The sequence below is a fragment of the Choristoneura fumiferana genome, chromosome Z (genome assembly GCF_025370935.1).
Source record: "Choristoneura fumiferana chromosome Z, NRCan_CFum_1, whole genome shotgun sequence".
Lineage (NCBI taxonomy): Eukaryota > Metazoa > Arthropoda > Insecta > Lepidoptera > Tortricidae > Choristoneura > Choristoneura fumiferana.
In genome coordinates, this window is record NC_133472.1 from 19,512,451 (window position 1) to 19,536,186 (window position 23,736).

General features: G+C 36.1%; 1 protein-coding gene across 2 annotated transcripts; it reads left to right on the forward strand.

Moving 5' to 3' along the window:
• The first annotated feature begins 749 nt into the window (after positions 1-749).
• Positions 750-15,750, forward strand: LOC141430883 (gustatory receptor for sugar taste 64a-like). 2 transcript variants are annotated; one of them, XM_074091752.1, is made up of 11 exons: positions 750-828; positions 1,733-1,816; positions 4,472-4,545; positions 5,513-5,699; positions 5,801-6,010; positions 9,187-9,291; positions 11,770-11,954; positions 12,145-12,317; positions 15,024-15,192; positions 15,278-15,367; positions 15,605-15,750. In XM_074091752.1, the coding sequence occupies exons 2-11, from the start codon at positions 1,744-1,746 to the stop codon at positions 15,701-15,703; spliced, it is 1,365 nt and encodes a 454-aa protein (XP_073947853.1). In that variant the 5' UTR covers positions 750-828; positions 1,733-1,743; the 3' UTR covers positions 15,704-15,750. The 2 variants fall into 2 exon arrangements, with proteins under 2 accessions (XP_073947853.1, XP_073947858.1); XM_074091757.1 differs by lacking the exon at positions 1,733-1,816 and having other exon boundaries at positions 757-828.
• Positions 15,751-23,736: the final 7,986 nt, after the last annotated feature.

The window sequence follows — 23,736 nt, forward strand, 5'->3', positions numbered from 1 at the left end:
GTCCTGACAGCTGACTCTATCTGTGTGCATTCTGATTGCATTAGTTTATTCAAATTGAAAATTTGCGGGAAGATATTTCAATAATGACAGTTCAAAATGGCGGCAGAAAAAAAATAGTTTTTTTTTAATTGGCCAGGCTGCGAACTTTTCAATCACCCCTCGTATCTCGTTTTTACCAATAACTTTTTAATTTTTCGCTGACCATAAACTATGCATTTCACCTTCTGATATGTAAAGAATAATATCAACGTTTACGGTCATTTATGAGAAAAACTCATTTTGCGTCGCCGTGTGCTACAAACTGGACTTTTGTATAAAACCGAATGCAGTTGAAATAATACGATTCACAACTCAAAACATTACGTTTGAATGGCCTCACCCTTTGGGTTAACAAGATGCTTAGATAAGATACCTACTGCGAAAATTTGAGAGACTGTAGCTCCAACCGTTTGGCTCTGAAACCAGTATGACGGCAGTAGGGTTCGGTTTGTCACCTTTGTGGTACGGAGCTATAAAAACTAACTATTATTTATAAAATATAATTATTTAATTGCGACAGTCATAATAACAAGATGTTTGTGGTCACAAAAAAACATGTTTTCTGTTCAAGGTCAAGGTCAAAGCGATCGCGTGAGATGTATAAAAACATACTATTATAGCTGAACTTCAAAAATCAATACCTTGTAATGAAACCTTCACTCGCCATATCGCGTGTTCCATGATTAAGCAAAAATCATTAGGTATTGGTAGTTGTGTATTTAACATTTCATCTTGCTGAACGTTTAACTGTATTTGAAATGGATGCAGATAGTGACATATTATTCTGATGTAAGTTAAAATTGTATTTAATATGATGAATAATTTTTAAAATACCCTTGTTTAACACAAGATAAATATCTGTCCAGGCGAATGTTATATCTTGTTCGTAGGTATAGATAGTGCCACGAGCGTTGAAGTAAATGATTGCACACACAGCTACAACATGTCGTATAATAACACCAGGATTTTGACATTTAGTTCATTGATATGGACCTCCGCAAAGTAACGCCTGATTCAATAAATTAGTTTAGTCAATCATTTCATTCGTTCTCCTTTTGTACAATCAGTTCTTTTTTACCCGACTGCCCGAAGGAGGGTTATGTTTTTCGAGCGTATTATGTATGTATGTCCATTTCTTTGGTCCGCACTGCAGCCTAAACGGCTAGACGGGTTTTAACATATGAGGTATCACATAACTGTCGGAGTGACATAGGCTATATAATATTTCAATATGGCGTCTGCGAAAAAAAATATGGCGGAGGAATGAAAAAAAAATGTTTTGTATTGTAACAACATGGGTATCAAATGAAAACGAATAATTAGCCCATTCTTAATATATCTGGGTAATAATACTTTTAATCTACCGTTTTCACACAAATATCAAAAAAGTGTAAAAAAAAATATTAAATTGAAAAAATCGAAAAACCCGACTTCCAAAATTAAAAGGAAGAAAATAAGAACTGTTAAGTAGCTAATTAAAAGATCAACAGTCTGGACCTATTTAAATCACGACGCTCAAAAACTCTTACTAATGAGTCCCGACTTTTGAACTTTAAATTAGCTACTTAAGAATTCTAGACCACACTTATTTTATTCCTTTTTTAGCTGTGTGTGTAATCCATTCGCTTCAACTCTCGTGGCACTATCTAGACCAAAGTCTAAGAACTTAAAGTCACCAAACTCGGCTGTCTAGACAGAGCAACGATGAGGTGCGGTGCGGGGGAGAGCGGCATGGCTCCGCGGGCGCCCCGTCCACGCCGACGTTCAGTGCGCGATGGTACTGGCTGCGAAGGATGTCGAATTTGTCGTGTTTTTAACCCCCGACGCAAAAAGAAGGGTGTTATAAGTTTGACCGCTATGTGTGCCTGTGTGTGTGTGTGTGTGTGTGTGTGTGTGTGCGGGTGGGCCGATTTGTATGCGATTTTTTTTAATTAAAAGCATGTTTTCTAGCGATGGTTTTTAGACATGTTTTTATCAAAATCGATTCAGCCCTTGAACTTTGAAGTGACAAAGTCGGGGGTTTTCCAACTTTTTCTTGGTTAGGTTAGGTTATATTCACAAGTAATATTTTATTATAACTAGGCATAAATGAATGCAGGTACATAATATACCCACATTAATTTATACATACCTTATTAGTCTTGAGGAACGTACTTGCATATTACTTTTTGTGACAACCCTGATACATTTCTAGTGTTTAGCCGATTGTCGGCATTTCGCGCTCAGATAAAGAACTTTGTCCACTGTACATTTTCTTACACTGTGTCTATACTCCAACAAAAAAAATGAAACCAATTTCATATCTGTAACTAAAAATCCTTAAAAATAAATAAATAATATGACATTAAGGGGCTGTTTTACCATCCATTGATTAGTGTTAACTGACGGTTAAATGTGATGCCGTCTCCGTCTATTCGAACAAAACAAGTAGAGACCGCATCACAAATCGCACCTAATCGCCAGTTAACACTAATCAATGGATGGTGAAAGAGCTCCTTAAAGTCATATATTTAATATTACATTTGATTTTAACTTTGATTATTAATGAATTTATTTGGATCGGATACATTTCTAATAAAAATATATGATTAGTCTGTCAGTAATATCATCAAAAAATATTAGAAACTAATTGTTTTCGTTAATTAAACGAATGAATTATAAAGATTAGCTCGTCAAGGCTTCGTGTGTCGTAACGCGTGCAATCTTTTTACTCAGACGTGACGTCATGGTCATGTACCTTTTTGAAGAAATAGAAAGCATCCCTAAGGCGCGACGCTAGCGCCTCTACAATTTTTACTTTGTCTTCTTTCTGTCATCGAATTAACCATTTATGTGTAAAATTACAAATTCGCTAAATAAGTACGATATTCCAGGTTGCTTGTTTTAATTAATATAATGTAGTCAATAATTTCAACATGGTAGCAGAGCGTGGCTCAGAAAAGTTTTTCAGGAATTATCAGAAGATTACAGATATATTACCGGATAAATTATTATTGGTTACTAGCTTATGCCCGCGACTTCGTCTGCGCGGATCTAGGTTATCGGTCGGGTCTACGGAATAAAAGGTATCCTATGTTGTTCCTTGGGGTTCAAACTATCTATGTACCAAATTTCATCAAAATCGGCTCAGTGGTTTCGACGTGAAAGCGTAACAGACAGTCAGAGTTACTTTAATTATAAATATAGTTATTCAGTGTATAAACAAATTGTAAATTGTAGCAGTAAACCACAGAAATGTCGTCAAACACAATCAATATTGAAAATTATTCGGTGTCAGCGACAATTGCCTACTTCTTAATTCGTCATAACTATAATTGGTTTACTTCTGAGTTTGCCTCTAGCTGAATTCGTTCGTTTAGTAAATTGGCGAATTATTGTTTCGTCAATATCGTAATTTGTGTACTTCTTAATTTGTAATAACTATAATTTGCAAACTTCGTAATAGATCTACTTCTCAATTTGCCGCTATCTGAAATCGTTCGTTTAGGAAATGAGCGAATTATTGCTTCGTCAATATCATAGTTTGTCTACTTTTAATTGCCCAACTTCTCACATAGTCGAATTAGTCATTTGTCAATTTTGCAACATAATCGTTTTCAATAAGTAGGTAAAGCCCCACCAGGAGTTAAAAAAACCTCGCCATATTGCAGGAAAACTGCTGGAACTAATTTATTCAACTTTAAATAAAGACGTCATTAACGCCATCTGTCTATTTCTCTAAAAATTAAGGTAAACGAGCAAATGGGACACCTGATCGTAAGTGATCACCACTGCCCATGGACACCGGCAACACTTAGAGGGCTAAGATAAAATGCTGAATGTCGCTGACACCGCTTTGTTTTGCTTGATAAGAGAAAAGTATACATTTTAGACATGGGGAAAAGCGTTGCATTTTGATGTCAGTGATTGACAATTCCGTTCCAAAAAAGTCAACAGTGAAAAGTCATCGTGACTTTGTCACGCCTGATACTCGTATCACTGCATGTTATTAGTGACACGTCACGGTCCTGTAATAAACGTTTTTTTGGTTACACTTGTTATTTCAACGTGACTATGTCATGCCTGTTACTCATATCACCATGCGATATTGTCGCGGTGCTATTACGACCTTGTTTTGGTCACACCGTCACACAAGTCCAAATATCCTTACCGTCACAGCACCGGATCCAAAATAACCTTACAGTCGCAGCACTCCATAGCGTCGTGATTTGAGTAACAGAGACTGCGCTAGGCACTAGGAACAGCAGGAACGTATGTGATTTTGTAACTTTCTTTTTTTGTGCAAAGTCACAGTGACAGTGACAATGTCACCGTGACGTTATTTATTCCCCATGTCTAATTCATTTTTTTAAATCGTGACTGATAGGATTGGTTATGGTATTACTTTTTTTACGCAGGACACAACTATCCAATGATTGTTTAATCATTTCAGACAGTATGGCGAAGAAACGAAACCAAGTTCGCAGATGTGTAAAAAAATACATACCTTATGAGCTACACCCAGACGTGAGTGCGGATGTTTTTAATTTATATATACTCATAAATAGGAGTACAATGGAAGCTAGAGTAAGTATAGGAAATTGTCAACTACATGATAAAAAAGAACTGAAACTAGAAAGGTTAAAAGGGATTTTTTCCATCTGACTACAGCGAATCAAAACAGGAGGAAACACTATAACAACCCAATAGCCACTCGTTTCAAAGTTAAATATTCAAATTTAAGCCTTATGTCGTACTTCCTACAATTTTCAAAATTTACGTACAACTGGCACTTACATACACTTAGATACTTGTAGCTGACATTTTTGTAATTTATGATGTGTTATTTTGAATGAATAAATAAACTAAACTAAGAAGTGGGTAAGGGGTCATGATACTTAGTCCATCTGTGAAAGAGTGGTAGGTATCAAAAATGAAATAATCTTATAGGGGCATTTTCACAAAAAGGTGTACCTACCTTTTCCTTATTTTTTAAATTTTAGAAGAAAATTGTTTTTTCCTACTCAGAATTAAGAGCTCAATCAAAAAAATACCCAAACAAGAAAGTCAGGTTTCGTGACCTTTTTTTTCAACGCTCAGTATGGGCGTCACAAATCTGACTCATAAAAATTGTATGGAAAAATTAAATAGATTTTGAAAGAAAAAGTACCTGCACTTTTTTTAAAACGCCCTAATTCATATTTTTCAGGATTTTTTGCAGACAATGACGAAAATATTTTGCTACTCTCGTTGGTTTACCTACCTTTTCCTTATTTTTTAAATTTTAGAAGAAAATTGTTTTTTCCTACTCAGAATTAAGAGCTCAATCAAAAAAATACCCAAACAAGAAAGTCAGGTTTCGTGACCTTTTTTTTCAACGCTCAGTATGGGCGTCACAAATCTGACTCATAAAAATTGTATGGAAAAATTAAATAGATTTTGAAAGAAAAAGTACCTGCACTTTTTTTAAAACGCCCTAATTCATATTTTTCAGGATTTTTTGCAGACAATGACGAAAATATTTTGCTACTCTCGTTGGTTTGGAGTAGCAGGATCCGGTAATTTGGTCTGGAAAATATTTGGAATCTTAATATTACTCCTTCTTGCAATCATAGAAGGCGTAGCCATTTGGCGCGTTATTAAAGCATTGGCTGGATGGGCAGTTGATATTATAGGCCATCGTAAGTACTTGTATTTGTGTCGCATTTAAATATTTTAGATTATACCTACGTCAAATATCAAAACCGTAGTGACTACACTTCGATTATTCTATTTATTCTAGGAAGCGTTACCGCTCGGCTGGCTGGAACGATGTTTTATGCATCATCTATCGTCACTCTAATTCTTTCTTGGAAATTATCATCCTCTTGGGATGAATTAGCTGCTTTCTGGGCCTCAGTGGACCAGACTATGGCGATAAATGTGCCGCCTGATAAGAACTTAAAGAACCGTATGATCTCAGTCACTTTCATAATAATGGCCTGTGTTATACGTAAGTTTAATAAAGTTATAAGTAGACCTAGAGATTTTCCTGGCACGAACGCCGCGTGGTTTGTGTTTGATATAATAATAACATCGACAATCCTGTTATCGATACGTACCACTTCAACGTCATAGAGGAATACATAAGTACTTATGTAGTAACTATTCGGAATTTTACACAAATCGGTCCAATAAGAAAGAAGGTGGCAAAATAGTATCAAGCGTTTCATTTTATTCCTCTCATCTCATGAATATCATTTACGAGGGCTGCCTTTTAAGTTCTGTCGTTTGCAAGCTTCCCGTGATTATTAAAAAATAAAAACTAGTATCATCTTAAAATATTTGAATTTAGAATCGGAAAACAAAAGAATGACTCGAGATCGTTTTAGTACAGCGTCGGTTCAAAGTTGACAAGATTGAAAACAGACGGCATTACTTTTATCTGACACTTAAAGTTAGTGGACAGGTGGTGAAACAGGCCCCTTAGTGATAGGCATCGTGAAGGACGACCAAAAACGCCATAGCGCCATCAGAGTGTAGTATAATGACATATTCCGAACGCGGATGAGGCTACAGAGGTTCTGCAGTGCCTCGACCATGTTTGCTGAAGCCGGAGTCCCGGATTTCTTCGCCGAAGTGAGGGGGGAGCGTATCGCTTCCTTCAGAGAGACTACGTTGTTCTCGTAACGCTATATTGGCGACCGTGTACCGCGACATGGGTAATCCTATTTTTAAGTATTGGCTATCTGTGCACCAGAACGAGAATCGAAAGTAGTGATTTGATGACACCATTTACTTGAAATTTTTAAGTCGACTCACGTCTTAAATCGAGTTTAACTCGACTTGTTTCGGGCTATTTCGTAGCCCTTCTTCAAGGGAGCACGCGACTCGGCGGCTGCCGCAACACTCGCACTACGCGCCACCACTCTGCTCGCGCGACTGTCCGACGACACTAACAAGAAGAAGAAAGAAGAAGGGCTACGAAATAGCCCGAAACATGTCGAGTTAAACTCGATTTAAGACGTGAGTTATCCGTTACAATATCATTTATATGAGTGAGTCTCACGGTAATTTCATTTTAACTTAAAAGGCAGCCCTCGTAATACAGTCGGTACGTATTTATGGATAAATTAGCGAGAGCTTGGAATTGCATTTGTAGTGGTTGGACGGTTCGCATGAAAACGAGAACAACCTAAATATTTCTCTTAATTTAATGAAATTGGTGATCTCTTAACACCAGGAGACCCACTTGATCGTTTGCCATCCAGTCGAATAAAAAAAAATTATACCCTTCTCTTCTTAACAAGTAAAATAATACTCAGTTCTGTTTTGCTTTCATTCGCTATCACTTAATTATTTATCTGTGCTGTCACTAGTAGGTATTGATTATTATAATAATAAAAGTCAAAAAAGTCAAAAGTATTTATTTGCCAGAATACAGTACAGGAAGGTCTTATTTATTTCAGTGTATTCAGCCGGCATGCAGGCGTGCAATGTTGAGAGGCGTATAATTATTTTATTACAATTACAAATTTCCTATGTCAAATATCAAATTAAAATAGAATATATTTAAAGAAATAATATTTTATGACTGATGATGATGATTTTATTTTATTTACATTCTTTCAAATATACGCACAACGTAAATAATATTTAGAATTTGACACTGACATTATTTTTTTCAATATAATTATTACAAATCTCTTTTTATGCTGATGGTACTGCAAGAACTAGCTGAATGCATATAAACACACAATACCACTACATATTACATATGCAATTCCACGCTCTCGTTAATTTATCTATACCACTACCTACTACGAAATTGTAAAAAAAACTTTGATTGAGCTGCAAAATTCATGGTTACCCTAAAGAATGTCATTGTTGTTTTTACTTACCCGTGGAAACCACTAATAAGGATTTTGAAACCACCATCTTGCATTTAGTGTTACCAAGCCCAAACATTTATAGTCCTCCTCATCGGTTTCGATGACGGCGACCCCATAAAAACTATCCTCTATGCATTAAGACGCCTATTGTGGGCTCTAATATGGCTGGCTAGGCCGAATTTACTTTTAAATACTCTCCTACACGCGTGACAGTACAGTTGCCCAGCTGAGTTGTATGTATACGTGTAGGAGGACTTGGGTCTTTCTTTTCGTAATTGGCGTTTTACGTCTAACGCCGTAAGGCGCCCCTCCTCAAACAATTCGATGCCCCTCGAGATGGTAGACCGCCAAGACGACCGCCCTGCAGCAAGTTCCTCCCAACACTCAGGATCGATAGCGCAGGCATTCAGATGCCTTTTGAGCACATCCTTAAAGCGCAGGTACTGTCCGCCATGCTTCCGCTTGCCTTCCGCCAACTCAGAGTAGAGTACAGCTTTAGGCAAGCGGCGGTCATCCATTCGAAGGACATGCCCGCTCCACCTAAGCTGCCGCCGCATCAAGAGAGCTTCTATGCCATGCATTCCAGAACGACGTAGGACCTCAGAGTTAGGAACGCGATCCTGCCACTTAATCCTCAAAATGCACCTCAGACACCTTAGGTGGTAAGGTGGTGGTAAGGTAAACATTTAGGTAGGTACTGTGATTTAGGTGCTACGCTTACTCAGTAGGTATTAATGAAAAACTACCTTTAAAATTACTACTAGGTAACTACGCGAGCCTTCACAAAGGTTCTGCTTTTAGCTAGTTTACTTAGATATGAAAAAATTGAGTTGAATGAAAATGACAGACTGACAACACTCAATCATTATCTACATTTTCGCTACGTACCCATAACATCGGTGCAAGTCGAAAAATCTTTTAGACAACTGAAGTGGATTTTTGTAAAGCGGCGAAGTTGTTTTGACACCCGAACGAAAATATCGAAATAAAATTGATCCTTTATTTCGAGAATCATGTAAGAAAACCTTTATGAAGGTTTTATTACTGACTTCTGTACTTTCTGTAGAAGTTAAAAAAAAATGATTGTTTTTCTGTAATTTCACACTATTAGCAGTTTCGTTTCTAGTTGTAGATTGAAAAGACTGATATATATTACCCACCCAAGTTAAAGATGTATCAAAAATGTGTACTAATCTGATATCTAATGGTTTGACTGTACGGCACCTTCATATGTTCAAATTACGAAGTACAGTTTGCAAAAAAAAATGTTTAATAATGCCCATACCATTTCCAACAGTTGAACACACGATGTGCATGATGTCGCAAATTGGTTTTGACTGCCCAGCGTCGCTTATACTCAAGCGGTACACGCTCATGTCACACGGATTTCTGTTACTCAGGAGTAAGTCATGTTTATTGGTAACAGACGAGAATACAAAAAAAAAACAAGCAGAATAACCCAAACCATTGGCTGCCTTTAAACATATGTAGATGGACCAGTAGCTAAAATTGTGGCAGCTAGATCAGGAAAAGCCGTCATGAGCCGTATAAAAAGGCATTGCACAAGCAAATCCATACTATCCATACTTCCATACTAATATTATAAATGCGAAAGTAACTCTGTCTGTCTGTCTGTCTGTCTGTCTGTCTGTCTGTCTGTCTGTTACGCTTTCACGGCTAAACCGCTGAACCGATTTGGATGAAATTTGGTACAGTGATAGAATAGACCTTGGGAAAGAACATAGGCTATCTTTTATTGCGAAAAAAAGGTTTTAAGGGGTTGAAATAGGGGATGAAAGTTAATATGGTGGAAGTTCGTCGCTGTCGAAGATAAAACCATGAAACTTGGCATTTAGGCCCTTAATCCATATATTAATATTGTAAATGCGAATGTAACTCTGTCTGTCTGTCTGTCTGTTACGCTTTCACGGCTAAACGGCTGAACCGATTTGGATGAAATTTGGTGCAGAGATAGAATAGACCTTGGGAAAGAACATAGGCTATCTTTTATTGCGAAAAAAAGGTTTTAAGTCAAAGTCAAAGTCAAAATATCTTTATTCAATTTAGGCTATAACAAGCACTTATGAATGTCAAGAAAAATCTACCACCGGTTCGGAAAAACCTCTGCTGAGAAGAATCCGGCAAGAAACTCAACGAGGTATACATATATTTTTTTTAAAACAGATTTACAATATTATTAAATGATATGTATACATCACAAGTATTTAACACAACTTTATTTTTAACACAGTAGGTTCGCTATTTGAAGGGATCGCTAATGCGGATCGGAATTATTTCCAAATATCCCTGTCCATGATATAATCATTAACTTTATTTATTAAGGGGTTGAAATAGGGGATGAAAGTTAATATGGTGGAAGTTCGTCGCTGTCGAAGATAAAACCATGAAACTTGGCATTTAGGCCCTTAATAAGAAATAAATCGATATTTGTTTGAGCTTTTTTGAAAATTCGACCTGTGAGGGGATGAAATAGGGGTTGAAAGTTTATATGGAAGGTCGTCATTATCGAAGATAAATCGATGAATATTTATTAAACTAGCCATTTGGGCACGTGATAAGAGATAAATAGATATTTGTTCGCGCGTTTTTTAAAATTCTTCCTGTGAGAGGGTGAAATAACGGATGAAACTTTATATGGAAGATCGTCATTATTGAAGATAAATCGATGGTTCTTTGTGAAACTTGGCATTTGGACATTATAAGAAATAAATAGATATTTGTTCAAGCGTTTTTGAAATTTTTACCGGCGAGGGGATGTTAGCACAGGAAATGATGCAGTGTTAGCAGTGCCCTTTAAGCTCATAGCAAAATGTACGCAATGTGGGGTTATAATAGATGGCTTATTGACATAGACAGTCAGACATGAAAAATTATGATTTCCAGATTTTTCTTATTTATTGTGCTATATAAGAGCTACCTTTATGCAAAAAAAATCCAAGTTTTTAGGACAGCCGGAAGTGCCCTATAACTTTTTCTGTTAAGGCAATTTGTATGGACACACCTTTTTAATGACTGTAGCTTTTGATTGCCTTGACTTAGAAGTTTGATTTTTTCACAGATTTCGGGACTATTGACCTGGGTTTAGGGTTTTAATCTCAATTCGATACAGATACTCCGCGTGTTTACGAGATAGAGGATCTTGACAGACAGACGGACGTACGGACAGCAAAGTGATCCTATAAGGGTTCCATTTTTTCCTTTTGAGCTACGGAACCCAAAAATCATTTATTCCGGCGCTTTTAAAATTTCGACCTATAAATATGGGGATGAAAGTTCTTAAGTAATTACAAACAAATTTACTATAAGTATGTTTATCGGAAATATGTGTAGCTGTGCTTAGTAAAAATGCCGTTTTAATTATAATCCTACCCTCCTAACTTACAATAAAGGACGTAAGGTGTCAAGAGTTCACTATGAGGAATAATAATTAGTCCTTTTGTGTTGGTAGGGTAGAATACACGTCGTATTGCTAAAATGTGGCTACCCGCAAAATATTTATGTTTTACCAAAGAACATGGGTGTATGGATGTTCAGTTCAGTTCAGTTAAGTTTATTTTATTCAGTAAACTGTGGAAGTTTATATGTGCTATTATTGGCAGAATATGTATCCTAAATAAATTAAATACTTCCCAAAGTTATTATTCCACGCGGACGAAGTCGCGGGCAAAAGCTAGTTTAATATAAAATAGCAAAAACGATTACGTTTTATTGAAGCTCATGTATAAACATGTAATTATATTTTTTTACATTAGACTTATTTCGGATTTTGTCTCTTAACTTCTTGGACATCCCAGTATTAGTATATTAATATACTATGTTTGAACGTATGGCATTTCATGTATTTTTGTTTTGTTTAAAGCTGACTATTCGATATGGTTTGCTATACCGCTTCTATTTCTGAGTAAGGTAGCGACGATACTTTGGAACTACCAAGATACACTGATTGTGACGGTGAGCATGGGTTTGACGTCACGTTATTACAGGCTCAATAACTTTGTAGCTAAATTCTCAGTAGCAGTCAAAAAGGATTTATCCCGAAATAAGGTGAGAACAATCACATATTTTGTTTAAAACCTTATGCATTTAAAGACATGACAGTTAAATGGATCCCCTGATGTGCTAGTCTCAAATATCTAACGAACGCTTCATTGAATGATGATGCACTAAAACATTCAAACACGTATACTTAAGTAAAGTGACCAACCAAAAACTTATTATAATTCGTCTGTTTTAGCAAAGTAACAGTCTTAATAGTCGTAATGAGTATACGTGGCGAAAAATACGCGAAGCGTATGTTAAGCAAGCTATGCTAGTCCGCCGCGTGGATGCGTGGCTGGGAGGTCTCATCCTACTGTCCAGTCTTGTAAACTTCTACTTTATTTGTTTGCAGCTCTTTTTAGGAATAACGTAAGTATGAACATTATGGAAAACATATATTTCGCAATGTCAATTTTGTTTATTTAAATTGGGATTTTGCCCGCGCAACTTTATAGGCGTATATTAATACTTTTATACTAATCTAAGTATACTAATATTAATGGCTTCCTTTCTCAAAATGATTATATAAAAATTTAGAGACGGTTCTTTTGGCATCTGCCTTTTGAACCGGAGATTCTATGATTGCCGTTTGCAGAGGTGAGACGTATTTACTGGAATAGGTTTTGGCTAGGACGCGTGAGTACGCGTTCCCGCCCGCGATTCTTTTAGCGTACGAGTATTTAGGAGTACGGCGGCTGACAACGTTCCGCCAACTTGAAAACAATCATTTATGTACACTTTTTTATTGAAAACTTTATAAAAATTGCTGACAGTCCTAAGCCTGTATAAAGTATGAAGGGAAGTTTTTAGTCTGTATAATTAAAATATTAAAATTAAAAAAATATGAAGTGTGAAGACTAAACTATGACGCGGAATTCGGTAGTTCGATATTCGTAAAACTACTAAAACTAGTACGGTTTATACATACCTCTACCGTTGTACTGTCCTGTTTTTTAAAACTAAATGTTTTTCTTGGAGTTCGTTGAGGCTCGGACATAACTTCTCGCTTTGGTAATCACCGTAATTTAATTTAATAAATACCTGTCGTCTTTGTTAAAGAACGTTGAGTTTCTCTGACCAAAACAATACTATTAATTTAAAATTCTTGAGTCTTCATTCAAATCTTTTGAATCTAGAATCTAAATGCAACCTTGTCTTTTGCGTCAAGAATTGTTCATTCTTGTTCTAAAACTGATTTTGTGTTCAATTAAATATCACCCTGAGATATATTTCGTATCAAGATTCAATGACTCTTTAATAAAAAAATTAGTTTAAAAAATAATCTTGGCAATATTTCAGTGCTACCAGTATAATAGCTCCCCCTGAACTAATGGTAAATTTAAAAAATAATAATATTACCGTTATAAATAAATGATTAACAATTTTGACGATAGAAACGCCGGCCGTCTCGTGTTGCTAAAGCCGTGACGCCCAGCCTTAACAAGCTTATAAGTGACATTTGTAATAAACATGTCGCTTAAACAGTTCTAAATATATTTTTAAAAATAAGAAAAGAAAAGAGAAGGACGGGTATAATCCGTTTAGCACCGTTTTAGTTAGACGTATTTACCGAATAAATAAAAAAATCATGCGAGGAACGCAGCCAAACGTGCGATCAGTGTATTATGTCTATTCTGCCAGATTCTGCTTCTATAAGAGGATTAAACGACGTTACCCTACCAAATTAAAAATAAAATACACGGGTCGCAGGTTTGATTGCGTTAAAGTCGGTTGATATGTCGAACTAAAACGGTACTAAAATGATTGTTCCCGTCTCTTTCTTATTGAAATTAAAAAAGGAGAGGTACCAGACCAAAAAATAGATAATTCATTACATATATCGAATAAGCACTAATAGTCAACTCACAATACTTTAAGGTCGGTTTTACACTACATCGTAGACAGCACTACATCATATCTTTAATCATTTTAATTTTTAAATATTATAATATTATTGAATCATTTATAAATAAACTAGTACGGTGGGTGGTGCGCTCGCTGCTTTAAAAGCAGCGAGCGAGTCGAAAAAGCAGCGTGTTTTGCTTCTGAGAACAAGTACATTTTGTAAATAGCAAGCGAGGCAAAAATCATCTTTATTTCGCAAATTAGTCCCCTTCATCATTTGAAAAAAAAAACTCCCGTTAGTAAAGTTAAAAAAAAAGCGGCATCCCAAAAATGATACTTTTACCCTTATTGATTTTTATTAAAAAATCACGTCCGCAATCTTGGATGTTGAAATTGATGTGGTATTCAGAATTGACAACCCAAAAAACCATGGAATTGATACCCATATTGATTTTTTTTTAAAGTCGCGTTTGCCATCTTGGATCTCAAAACTAATGTCAGCAACAAACCCTGTTATCAAACATGACAAACTTGTCAGTGCGGTTGCCAATAAGTTTGTCAAACTTTTGCTTTGTATGGCAGCTGTCTTTATTTTGGCAAAAAAAAAAAAACGGAACCCTCGGTGCGCGAGTCCGACTCGCACTTGGCCGATTTTTATTTTATTAACTAACATAACTTGATGATGTTATTCTTATTTAAAATCTTGCCCTACGATATCAAGTGCTCAAAATGACCGCCAAACTTTTGCGTAATATTTTCATACAAAATGATAATGATATAATTAAAATATGTTTGTTATTTTTTGCTTTTCGGTTTTTCGGCGGTTTGCCTAATTTTTTTATGTTTTTGGTACACAGCAGGCAAGGGGCTAATTTAATTAAAAATAAAGCAATACAGGATTTTCATAATTTTTTTCTACCTTAAAGCAAAAATGGCCCGCATTATGCTGGGTATTTAGTGCGGTTATGATGAAATTAAAGCTCAGTTAGAAGACGAATATTATTATGTTATCACATTGCTCTTTACCAATGCTTCATTTTCCTCGTATAATCACAAACATTGTTCCTATTATCAGTAGGAACTATACCATCGTGTTTAGTAGGTATGCTAAGTAAAAACTATCATTTCGATGCCGCCCGATCTCATAAATTCCTACTACCTAACCGATGTTATAGGCCGGTGGGCGTGTCAAAAACAGCTTGATATTTTGTGTTAACATTAAATCCACAGTCAAGGACTTTCCGGGTCGTTTATAAAACGCCTGTATTACTTGGTGTCGCTGGTGTGGCTGTGCGTGCGCGTGAGCTGCGTCGTGCTCGCGGCAGCCGACATCAATGTACAGTCGAAAAGAGCGCTGCGCTACCTTTACGCTTGTGATGCCCATTGCTATAACATCGAAGTAAGTTCAGTGTGCCAAGAAGTGATTATTGTAGGTATCTATTGATCTATATTATGAATAACTTAATTTAATTGTTACTTTGTAGGTTGAAAGGCTACAAAATCAGCTCAGTAAGGAATATATTGCGTTGACTGGAATGGGTTTTTTTTCGCTGAACAGATCTATTTTGCTAAAAGTACGTAAAGATGTAAATTTATAGAGCTATGAATTTGCTGCCAAACCACAAAAGAATAAAGGACTAAATAAATAGTATATGTAGGTTGACGCACCTGATACGACAATAATATAAATACGGATACAGTATGGTAAAAAAATTGGAACACAGGCTTTCGCTTACGATGAAGACTCGGCCTGCAGCGATTTACTTAAATTTAGTACAGATCAGTGAGTTAATTTAACTTTTGTTCCTCAGATGGCCGGTGCAGTCATAACATACGAGCTTGTTCTTATACAATTTGATGATAATGGAACAACGGCACACATACCATCTCAAAGTAATGCGACGTTTTAAATCATCGAAGTATCGATCATCTGAAAGTAATGCGACGTTTTAAATCATAGAAGTATCGATTAAAGTTATTTTTTTTAAATAATGTTTTAATTTTTTAGTTTTGATATTACTGTTTACAATTTATGGAATAAATTATCCCTGCAAATATTATAAATGTGAAAGTTTGGATACAAATACAAAATACTTTATTTAAATAAACATAGCCATTACAAGAGAATATTATTTAAAGGTTCATCTAAATTATTGATAGAAAATTCACTTCCATGACATAAATTAATATGTTTTGACAGTCATTTTATAGAGTGAAAATGCCGAAAACATCCTTCTTCTCCGCAGTGAAACACTGTTTTGTCTAAGGCAGCAAAGCACAGATCGGGTAGTCGAAAATTGAGCCTTACACGCAAAACAAGTTAACATTCTAATTCAAATTTAAATCGCCGATTAAGGTATGAAGAACACAGGTGATTTATCAAATTTAGTGTTTATGTTATACAATGCTCTTTGTATAAACAGCCAAATGAGATAAGATTCGTCGGAGTATTCTGCTCCTGTCGCTTGTATAATCTTAAATGCCACATCTACTCCCTGGAGTAATGAATTTACTTTGTAAATAGTGTGACCAACAACGACATAAATATTTGTTATATCACAAACGGTGCCTGTGTAGATAACCATGGGCTGAAATGTTCGTCCTATGTTCGCCAATTTCTTTCTCCTACTTGATATTGCTGTTTGATCATCAACGCCAGCTATTTGCAACAAAAATCCATCCCGGATTTCACTACGCGATGGCTTCCATGGCGACTTTCCTTTTTTCTTTGACACAATTGAAGGCACCAAATATGGTAGTAACAACAAAGCCGCATTTGTTTCCGACTCTGGTTTGCTATCTGAAATTATAGTAAAAACCTACTCCTTTATTTCGTAAATTATTTAGCTTAAGTAACAAAATGAGTTTTGGCCCATTTGGATTGCTCACTCTGTATAAAAAGGTTCTACGCACGCTGGGTAACTTTCACTATGCAGGTTTCCTCATGATATTCTTTTCTAATCAAGAGAACCACTAATTTAGAACTTTCACCTTTTTTGAAGTCAGTTACAAAATAGAGAAGGAACTTACCACTAATGGAATCTATGTAATTCTCTATCGCTTGTTTGACGTCCTTGTCTTTTAACTGCGTTAACTTGGATTTAGCCACTTTGACAATGCTTTTTTGGTGTAGGATGATATTTGAAAAAAGGAAGTCCTTGGTATTTTGGTATATGTGATCAAAATCCTGCAACAACTGAAATGAAAGACTTCAATTACCTAGTTGGTTACTAAATTCTGGTACTGGAGTTTTACCCGGAATAAATATGTGGCGTTATCTGGGAAAAGGTACCTTGTTGTCGGTATTGAGTTATTGATATCACCATAATCTACATACATTTTGCTATCGAACCATGTAAGAAACATACATATATATAGGTTTAATAGATGTAAAAAAAAAAATGTTGAACCTCAAAAGCCAGAAAAGGCCCTAACTGGCTACCGCCTAACGGTGGCCAGTTATTGATGATTTACCTTACTGTAATTAAACGCATTTTATGATGATTCTAATTGACGTTTTTTACGCGCCGACAAGCACCGCACTGGGCCCACGTGGGAACTACTGCCCAAGCTCTCTCATTCTGACAGGAGGCCTGTGCCCAGCAGTGGGACGTATAGGCTGGGCTGAACCGATTTTGATAAAACATGTCTAAGAACCATCGCTAGAAAACCTGCTTTCAAATAAAAAAAACTGCATTCAAATCGGTCCACCCGTTTAAGCGCTACGGTGCCATAGACAGACACACATAGCGGTCAAACTTATAACACCCCTCTTTTTGCGTCAGGGGTTAAAACCAAAGTAGTATCACGTAGACATTGCGTGCTAATTAATTTTGTAAGGAAAATAATAAGTTAATTTTTTTTACTAAAACATAATAAAACGTGATTATTAGGCCTTCACTAACTACCCTTAAAGTTTGAGGTAGTACCAAAAATACACGCTGTATATATAAGCCGAGATGATGCTGATGATACACAAATGAAATTTTGTTTTGAGGAAAACCATTTCAAGATACTGTGGGGAATGTAACTTGGTAAGAGCTTAGGTACTGGGGATTAACGCGCGTGACTTTAAACTGTTAAGAAATAAACAAGGCTATTGTTCCGCTGATTCAGATTTATTGTAGAACTTATAAATACATTTACATAGAATGGCACCAGCCACTTAGGCTATTGAGAGCAATCTGCGCTCCCGGCATGTATACCGCTGTCAATCGGTTTTAAAGTTAAATTCTAGAAAACACATATAAAAAATCCTATCCTTTTATACAAAACTAGGTTAATCTAACCTGCCAGGTGGTCAGTTTTACCACCTGCCAGCGGTATGCAGCCTAGTTCCTATATATCCCTCGTTCCTCTCAGAGGTGGGGACCTTATCTACGGGCCCTACCTAACGGGGATACTACAGACAGAAAAGGGTCTTTACTAGTCTTTAGTCACATCCTTTTCATGAAATTCTACAATTATAATTAGGTTTATACATTTCAAAATTTTCAAATCAAGGACGGGACTTCACCGTCAAAAAAAAACCCCGTAACAAAAAAGGCACGGCGCCTTTTCAGTAAAAAAAAAACCTAGCTACATGCAAGACGCGTTGCATTGCCTGTGCAACCCGACACGTCATTCTTGCTTCAGAAACACCCGTGTCATATTTAATCTTTGGCCATAATGCCACTAGACAACTGTGCTTCATGGCAAGAATATCATACTGCCAACATCTGCTCTACTAGCAAATGTTGCTAGCATAACTTGTCTATGCTGTCAGCATCCGCTTTGACAGCAGTTGCTGCCAACAAGACCCGTTTTTGTCTATTCCTGGACAGAGCATTATGACAGCGGTAACTGCCATAACATTCCATCTATTACCGGAATAGATGAGATGTATGCAAACCCAGGTCCCTCCATGAGGTGCACCTGAGCTTTCATCCAGCTCGTGGTTACCAAGATCAATGTGCTGACCTAAAATACCAAGCTGAACACATTAATTTACCATCCTAAATCTGAAATTGTTATTATCTACTTTTTCAAAGACAAAGATTCAAATCATTTATTGTAAAACCACAGGATCAAGTAAATTCATGTTCTTCTTCAGCTGAGGAAGTCTTCATGCTGCATGTTCTGCCCATCGTCCTTCATCAGGTGATGAAGGTTCCTGGTGTTCATGTTCTTGCTTCTCAGCACCCCCGAGCGGAGTTGCCGTTCAACAACGACAGCAATGGCCGCTGGGTTTCCATCTTATTCTTATTTCACAGCCATGGCCTCAGTGTTCCATCTTATTCTTATTTCTCAGCCATAGCTCCAAGTTTTCCATCTTTTTCTTATTTCACAGCCATAGATCCAAGTTGGTCCACCAACTGGGCAAGCTCCATCGGCGATCCCAGTTGGCTGTGTGAACTTCTGTTGCTTGAAAACTATTGAAAGGCACAGAAAATCAATCATTATATACACCATCAATTAACACCACATATTTCTGAGCATATTGAACACATGAAGGTATTATGAAGTACTCCCACATGCTGAGATAAACTAAAATTACTCATTCTTTATCATCATATATGATTACAGTTCACATTGGGAGATGTATGAACAGGCAATCTCATATTCGTGAAGTTGAATATGTAAACAATTAAACGAAGTTCAAAATGTAAATAAAAGTTATAGTTATTTGGTTTTCCAGCGATGTCGTCAGTCATCAGTTTTGACAAGAGCAGCTGGGAGCTGCCATCAGTTTTCATCAGCCACTGCATGGCTGCTGCAGATTGCCATCTCATTTCTGCATCTAATTAACTGATCTCTCAATCTGAAAACACACAAAAAAACATATATTAGTCACAATAATATTACAACACACCATTAGTCATATAATTTCATTATATCATTAATAGCATAAAAGAAAAGTAAATTTAATTAAATATTATTTAATCAAATTATCCTAACTATCTAAACTAACCTAAACTTCACACTATTACCTATAAACTTTCCCTACAAAAAAACTTCTTCAGTCTATTCACATTCACTAAGTGCTGCTTTCCTGATCTACGAACCCCCAATCTACGAATGACATAATTAACCCTACTGACTCGCCTTATCACCCTATAAGGCCCCTTAAACAATCTCGACAATTTAATAGACTTATCAGTGAGCCTTTTGGGGCAAAATAACATTACCAGATCTCCTGGCTCGAATGAAACTGCCTTAGCCTTCCTGTCATACACTGCCTTCTGTTTTGCCTGGACTCGTCCTATACGCTGCCTTATTGTCTCAACCAAGGCTGCCTGCCTGTCGCATTTGACGCGAACTGATTCTGAAACATTTACACAATTAATACTCAGTGCAATATCCGTGGCACACAAAGGTTCCCTACCAAACAAAACCCTGTAAGGTGACACTCCTGTCGTTCTGTGCTTACTCGAATTATATGCAAAGGTCACCAACGGTAACACAGAACACCACACTGACTGCCGGTCTTCGATATATTTAGCCATCATGGCCAATAACGTGTTATTCGCTTTTTCAACTAATCCATTGCACTTTGGATTGAAAGCTGTAGTATGCACCATCCTAGCGCCGAACTGTTGCACCGTGTCATGTACTATGGCCTGCAAAAGTCGATGGACAATTCCAAAACATAATCGTCTGACGCGAGAAACAGCGCCATCTATGTGTTTGAAGTGTATTAGCGGTATTTACTTATTTACTAACTTAGTTAGTTTATTAATATCTCACTAGATGGCGCTGGCGCTGACCTTAAAAAATATTTTATACTCATGTTAGAAATTTTATATTTCGCTGCCGTAGTAACTAAATTATGTCCCTGCCTGGGTGGGACACCGTGGGATGATACCGCGAATCGCGTAACGACATTTTCTGTCTCTTTCGTACTTATCGTAAGAGAAGGAGAATATTATTATTCGCATTACTATCGTTTCTTGTTCAATTCTTTGGTGTGTGTGAAGTTCCCAATCCGCACTGGGCCCGCGTGGGAACTACGGCCCAAGCCCTCTCATTCTGAGAGGAGGCCTGTGACAGCAGTGGGACGTGTATCTATAGGCTGGGAGGCTGATGATAATGAAATTCTTTATTTATGATGACCCATGTTGCGAATGAGTGTCAACTTTAGTAATCTCCAAATCTAGCAGTAAATTTACAAAAACACAAACTCAATATTATCTCCTGGTGGGATTTGAACTTGTGACATACGAACGAAGAACGAAGTTCATAACCACTTGACCATATTACTGTTATCATAAGCGATGAAAATCGGATCTATATCGGGTCGTCTTAAAATTAATCGGTAAGTCATGCGTGTTTAACGAAACTTAAAGAGGGTAGACTGAAGATCTTCAAACTACCAGGCTAAGTTTTATTACAAAGATTTTGCTACTTGTTCAGCTGCTTGCAACATCGTTTGATCGTCTCTTTCAAGTTGAATCTGCTGATTATCGTAATTATTCTTTAAAATGAGTTCTCATCGCAATATTGAGATGGTTAAAAGTTGTGAAATTATTAATTTATATGAAGAAGGAAAAAATATGTCGGAAATTTCTAGAGAAATGTTAATGTGAGTTTTTTTTGGTTACGTTCATCCTACCAACTTCTTCATTAAAATGATATCTACGTTATATTATTTCATGTTTATTTTTATTGTTACAGATAAAAACAGTTATATTGTGCAAGACTGGTTTAATCAACACAAAAATAATATTAAAGTCGTTCCTTGGCCTGCCAGATCACCGGATTTAAATCCCATTGAAAAATTATGAGTTGTTATAACCATGTCCAACGTTGGGATAACAAAAATAAGCGAACTCCGGAAACGTTAGAAGCCCACTGTGTAAAAATAAGGGACAGTATTCGCGGCTCTAATATGTGTGAAAATCTAGTTGCATCGATGCGATTCTTTTTGCAAGCAGTTATCGACAATCATGGTGGTTACAACAGTTATTAAAATAAAATTGATAGTTACGTGTAGACCGGGTTATATACTCAAACAATTATGTTATAAAAATATATACGGTGCGGATATTTTCAGGGTATGTAATTAATAACCTAATAATTAATTATACACATAAATTATTTAAGTATAGTGTGGTAATATTTTTTTGCTTCATACAAAAATACCATTCCGTTCAAAAAATTCATCCTCGCATTAACATTAAATTAACTGTATTTTTTTTAATTTAATTTAATTGAAACCAATTAACGACGATGCAAATAATCGATCCTTAAAATATCCGCATCTGATTTCCTAGCACACTGTATTATATGAACCAAAATATTTATCTTTATTTGTGATCCTGTAGGTATCACTTTGTTATGAAAAGTAATTATTTGATTATTATGAACAAAACTTTTAATTATACCTTGATAGTTTTGTTTACTTATGTGAGATAAGTGTGAAAGTTCAATATATGACTGTAATCTTATTATAACTGTCAGTAACACACTACAGTGGATCTACGCCATCAATTATTGATAAGTAAATGTTTAAAACTGGAAAACTTCAATTATTATAGTTTATAACGCGTACGAGTCTTATGATAACCCGGTCTCAGGTATAATTTACTTTCAAATACTATTTTTTTATTGTGGTTCAGCTTCAATCCTCTTTCCAGAATCGGAAATGAATACTTAAGCTAATACCTCAATAAAATTTTAAAATACAACTTTTGATCAGGTGCTAATAAAATAACTGAAAACCTCACACGACACACAGAAAATATTTTTTCATTTTATTTTAAGTTAGTTGTTGAAACATCCCTAAAACATTTAATTGGCGTATGAATTCGTAATATTTAGACTGGGCACAATAAAAAAAGGATTTAAAAACTCAAACACTACCTGATTTAAAACATAGTGTAATCGATTCTACTCTGGATTCTGCGCAAACTACTTTCTGGTTTTCAGTTATTTAATTGATATATAGTATATAATAACCGCGTCAATATTTAATGAATAGAAATATTGTTTTAGGAATAAAAAAATTATGTTTTAAACTTCAAAACGTGTATTATTTCTGTTGCAACGTTATCCTTTTTTCAGAGTTTTTTTTTATTTCCATATCAGTTATCTACAAAATTAAAATAGAAACTTATAAATAAAAAATAAGAAAAAAAACAATTCTGATATGTAGGATACGAACTTATGATCATTTACGAGTTTATCTAAGCAGCCGACCAACTCAGCTATCGGCACATTGCTGTTACGGGGATAAAATATCGATCATATCATAATAACTGTTTAACAGCGCCATCTAGTTCATTTCTTGTGAACACCTAACCAAATCGTCAACTCTCGTGTTCAAACGATTATAGAACGTAAGGTGTCCATCCACTTATGCAGGCCATTGTACCAAACGCACCGTAAACACTTCCACGGTCTGCCAATATTTCTTTTACGCCTCCACATCTGCACAGTATTTCCGTCACGAGGAACTCTTGTATCACTTCTGCCGTGACTCTGGGAACGGGCTTGCACACGAGGTATTTCGAAAGATACTCTACCGATACGATTATGTATCTATTTCCTCGGTCGGATCTGCGAAACGGGCCAAGAACATCCACACCCACTCTTTCGAATATTTCGGAAACTGGAATTGGCATTAGCGGTGCGATAGTCTTGTGCAAATTCCTCTCTTGACACTTCTGACATGACTTGACGTATGCTTCTACTTTTTTTTCCGCTCCGACCTTAAAGTTTCTGAGCTTGAACTTTGCAAAGGTTTTATATAGACTCAAATGTCCACCGGTCCATGGGTCGTCATGTAATTCTTCCATACAAACTGTGAATAAAGCGTTAGGTATAACCAACAAATTTACCATAGATTGTTCGACCCGGGTTTGCTTATATAATAATCCTCTCTGTAAAAAAAAACCACGATAATTAATAATCTGTTCATTTCGTAATCGATTAATTATGGGGCTGCAAAATGCATCTGCTTCTT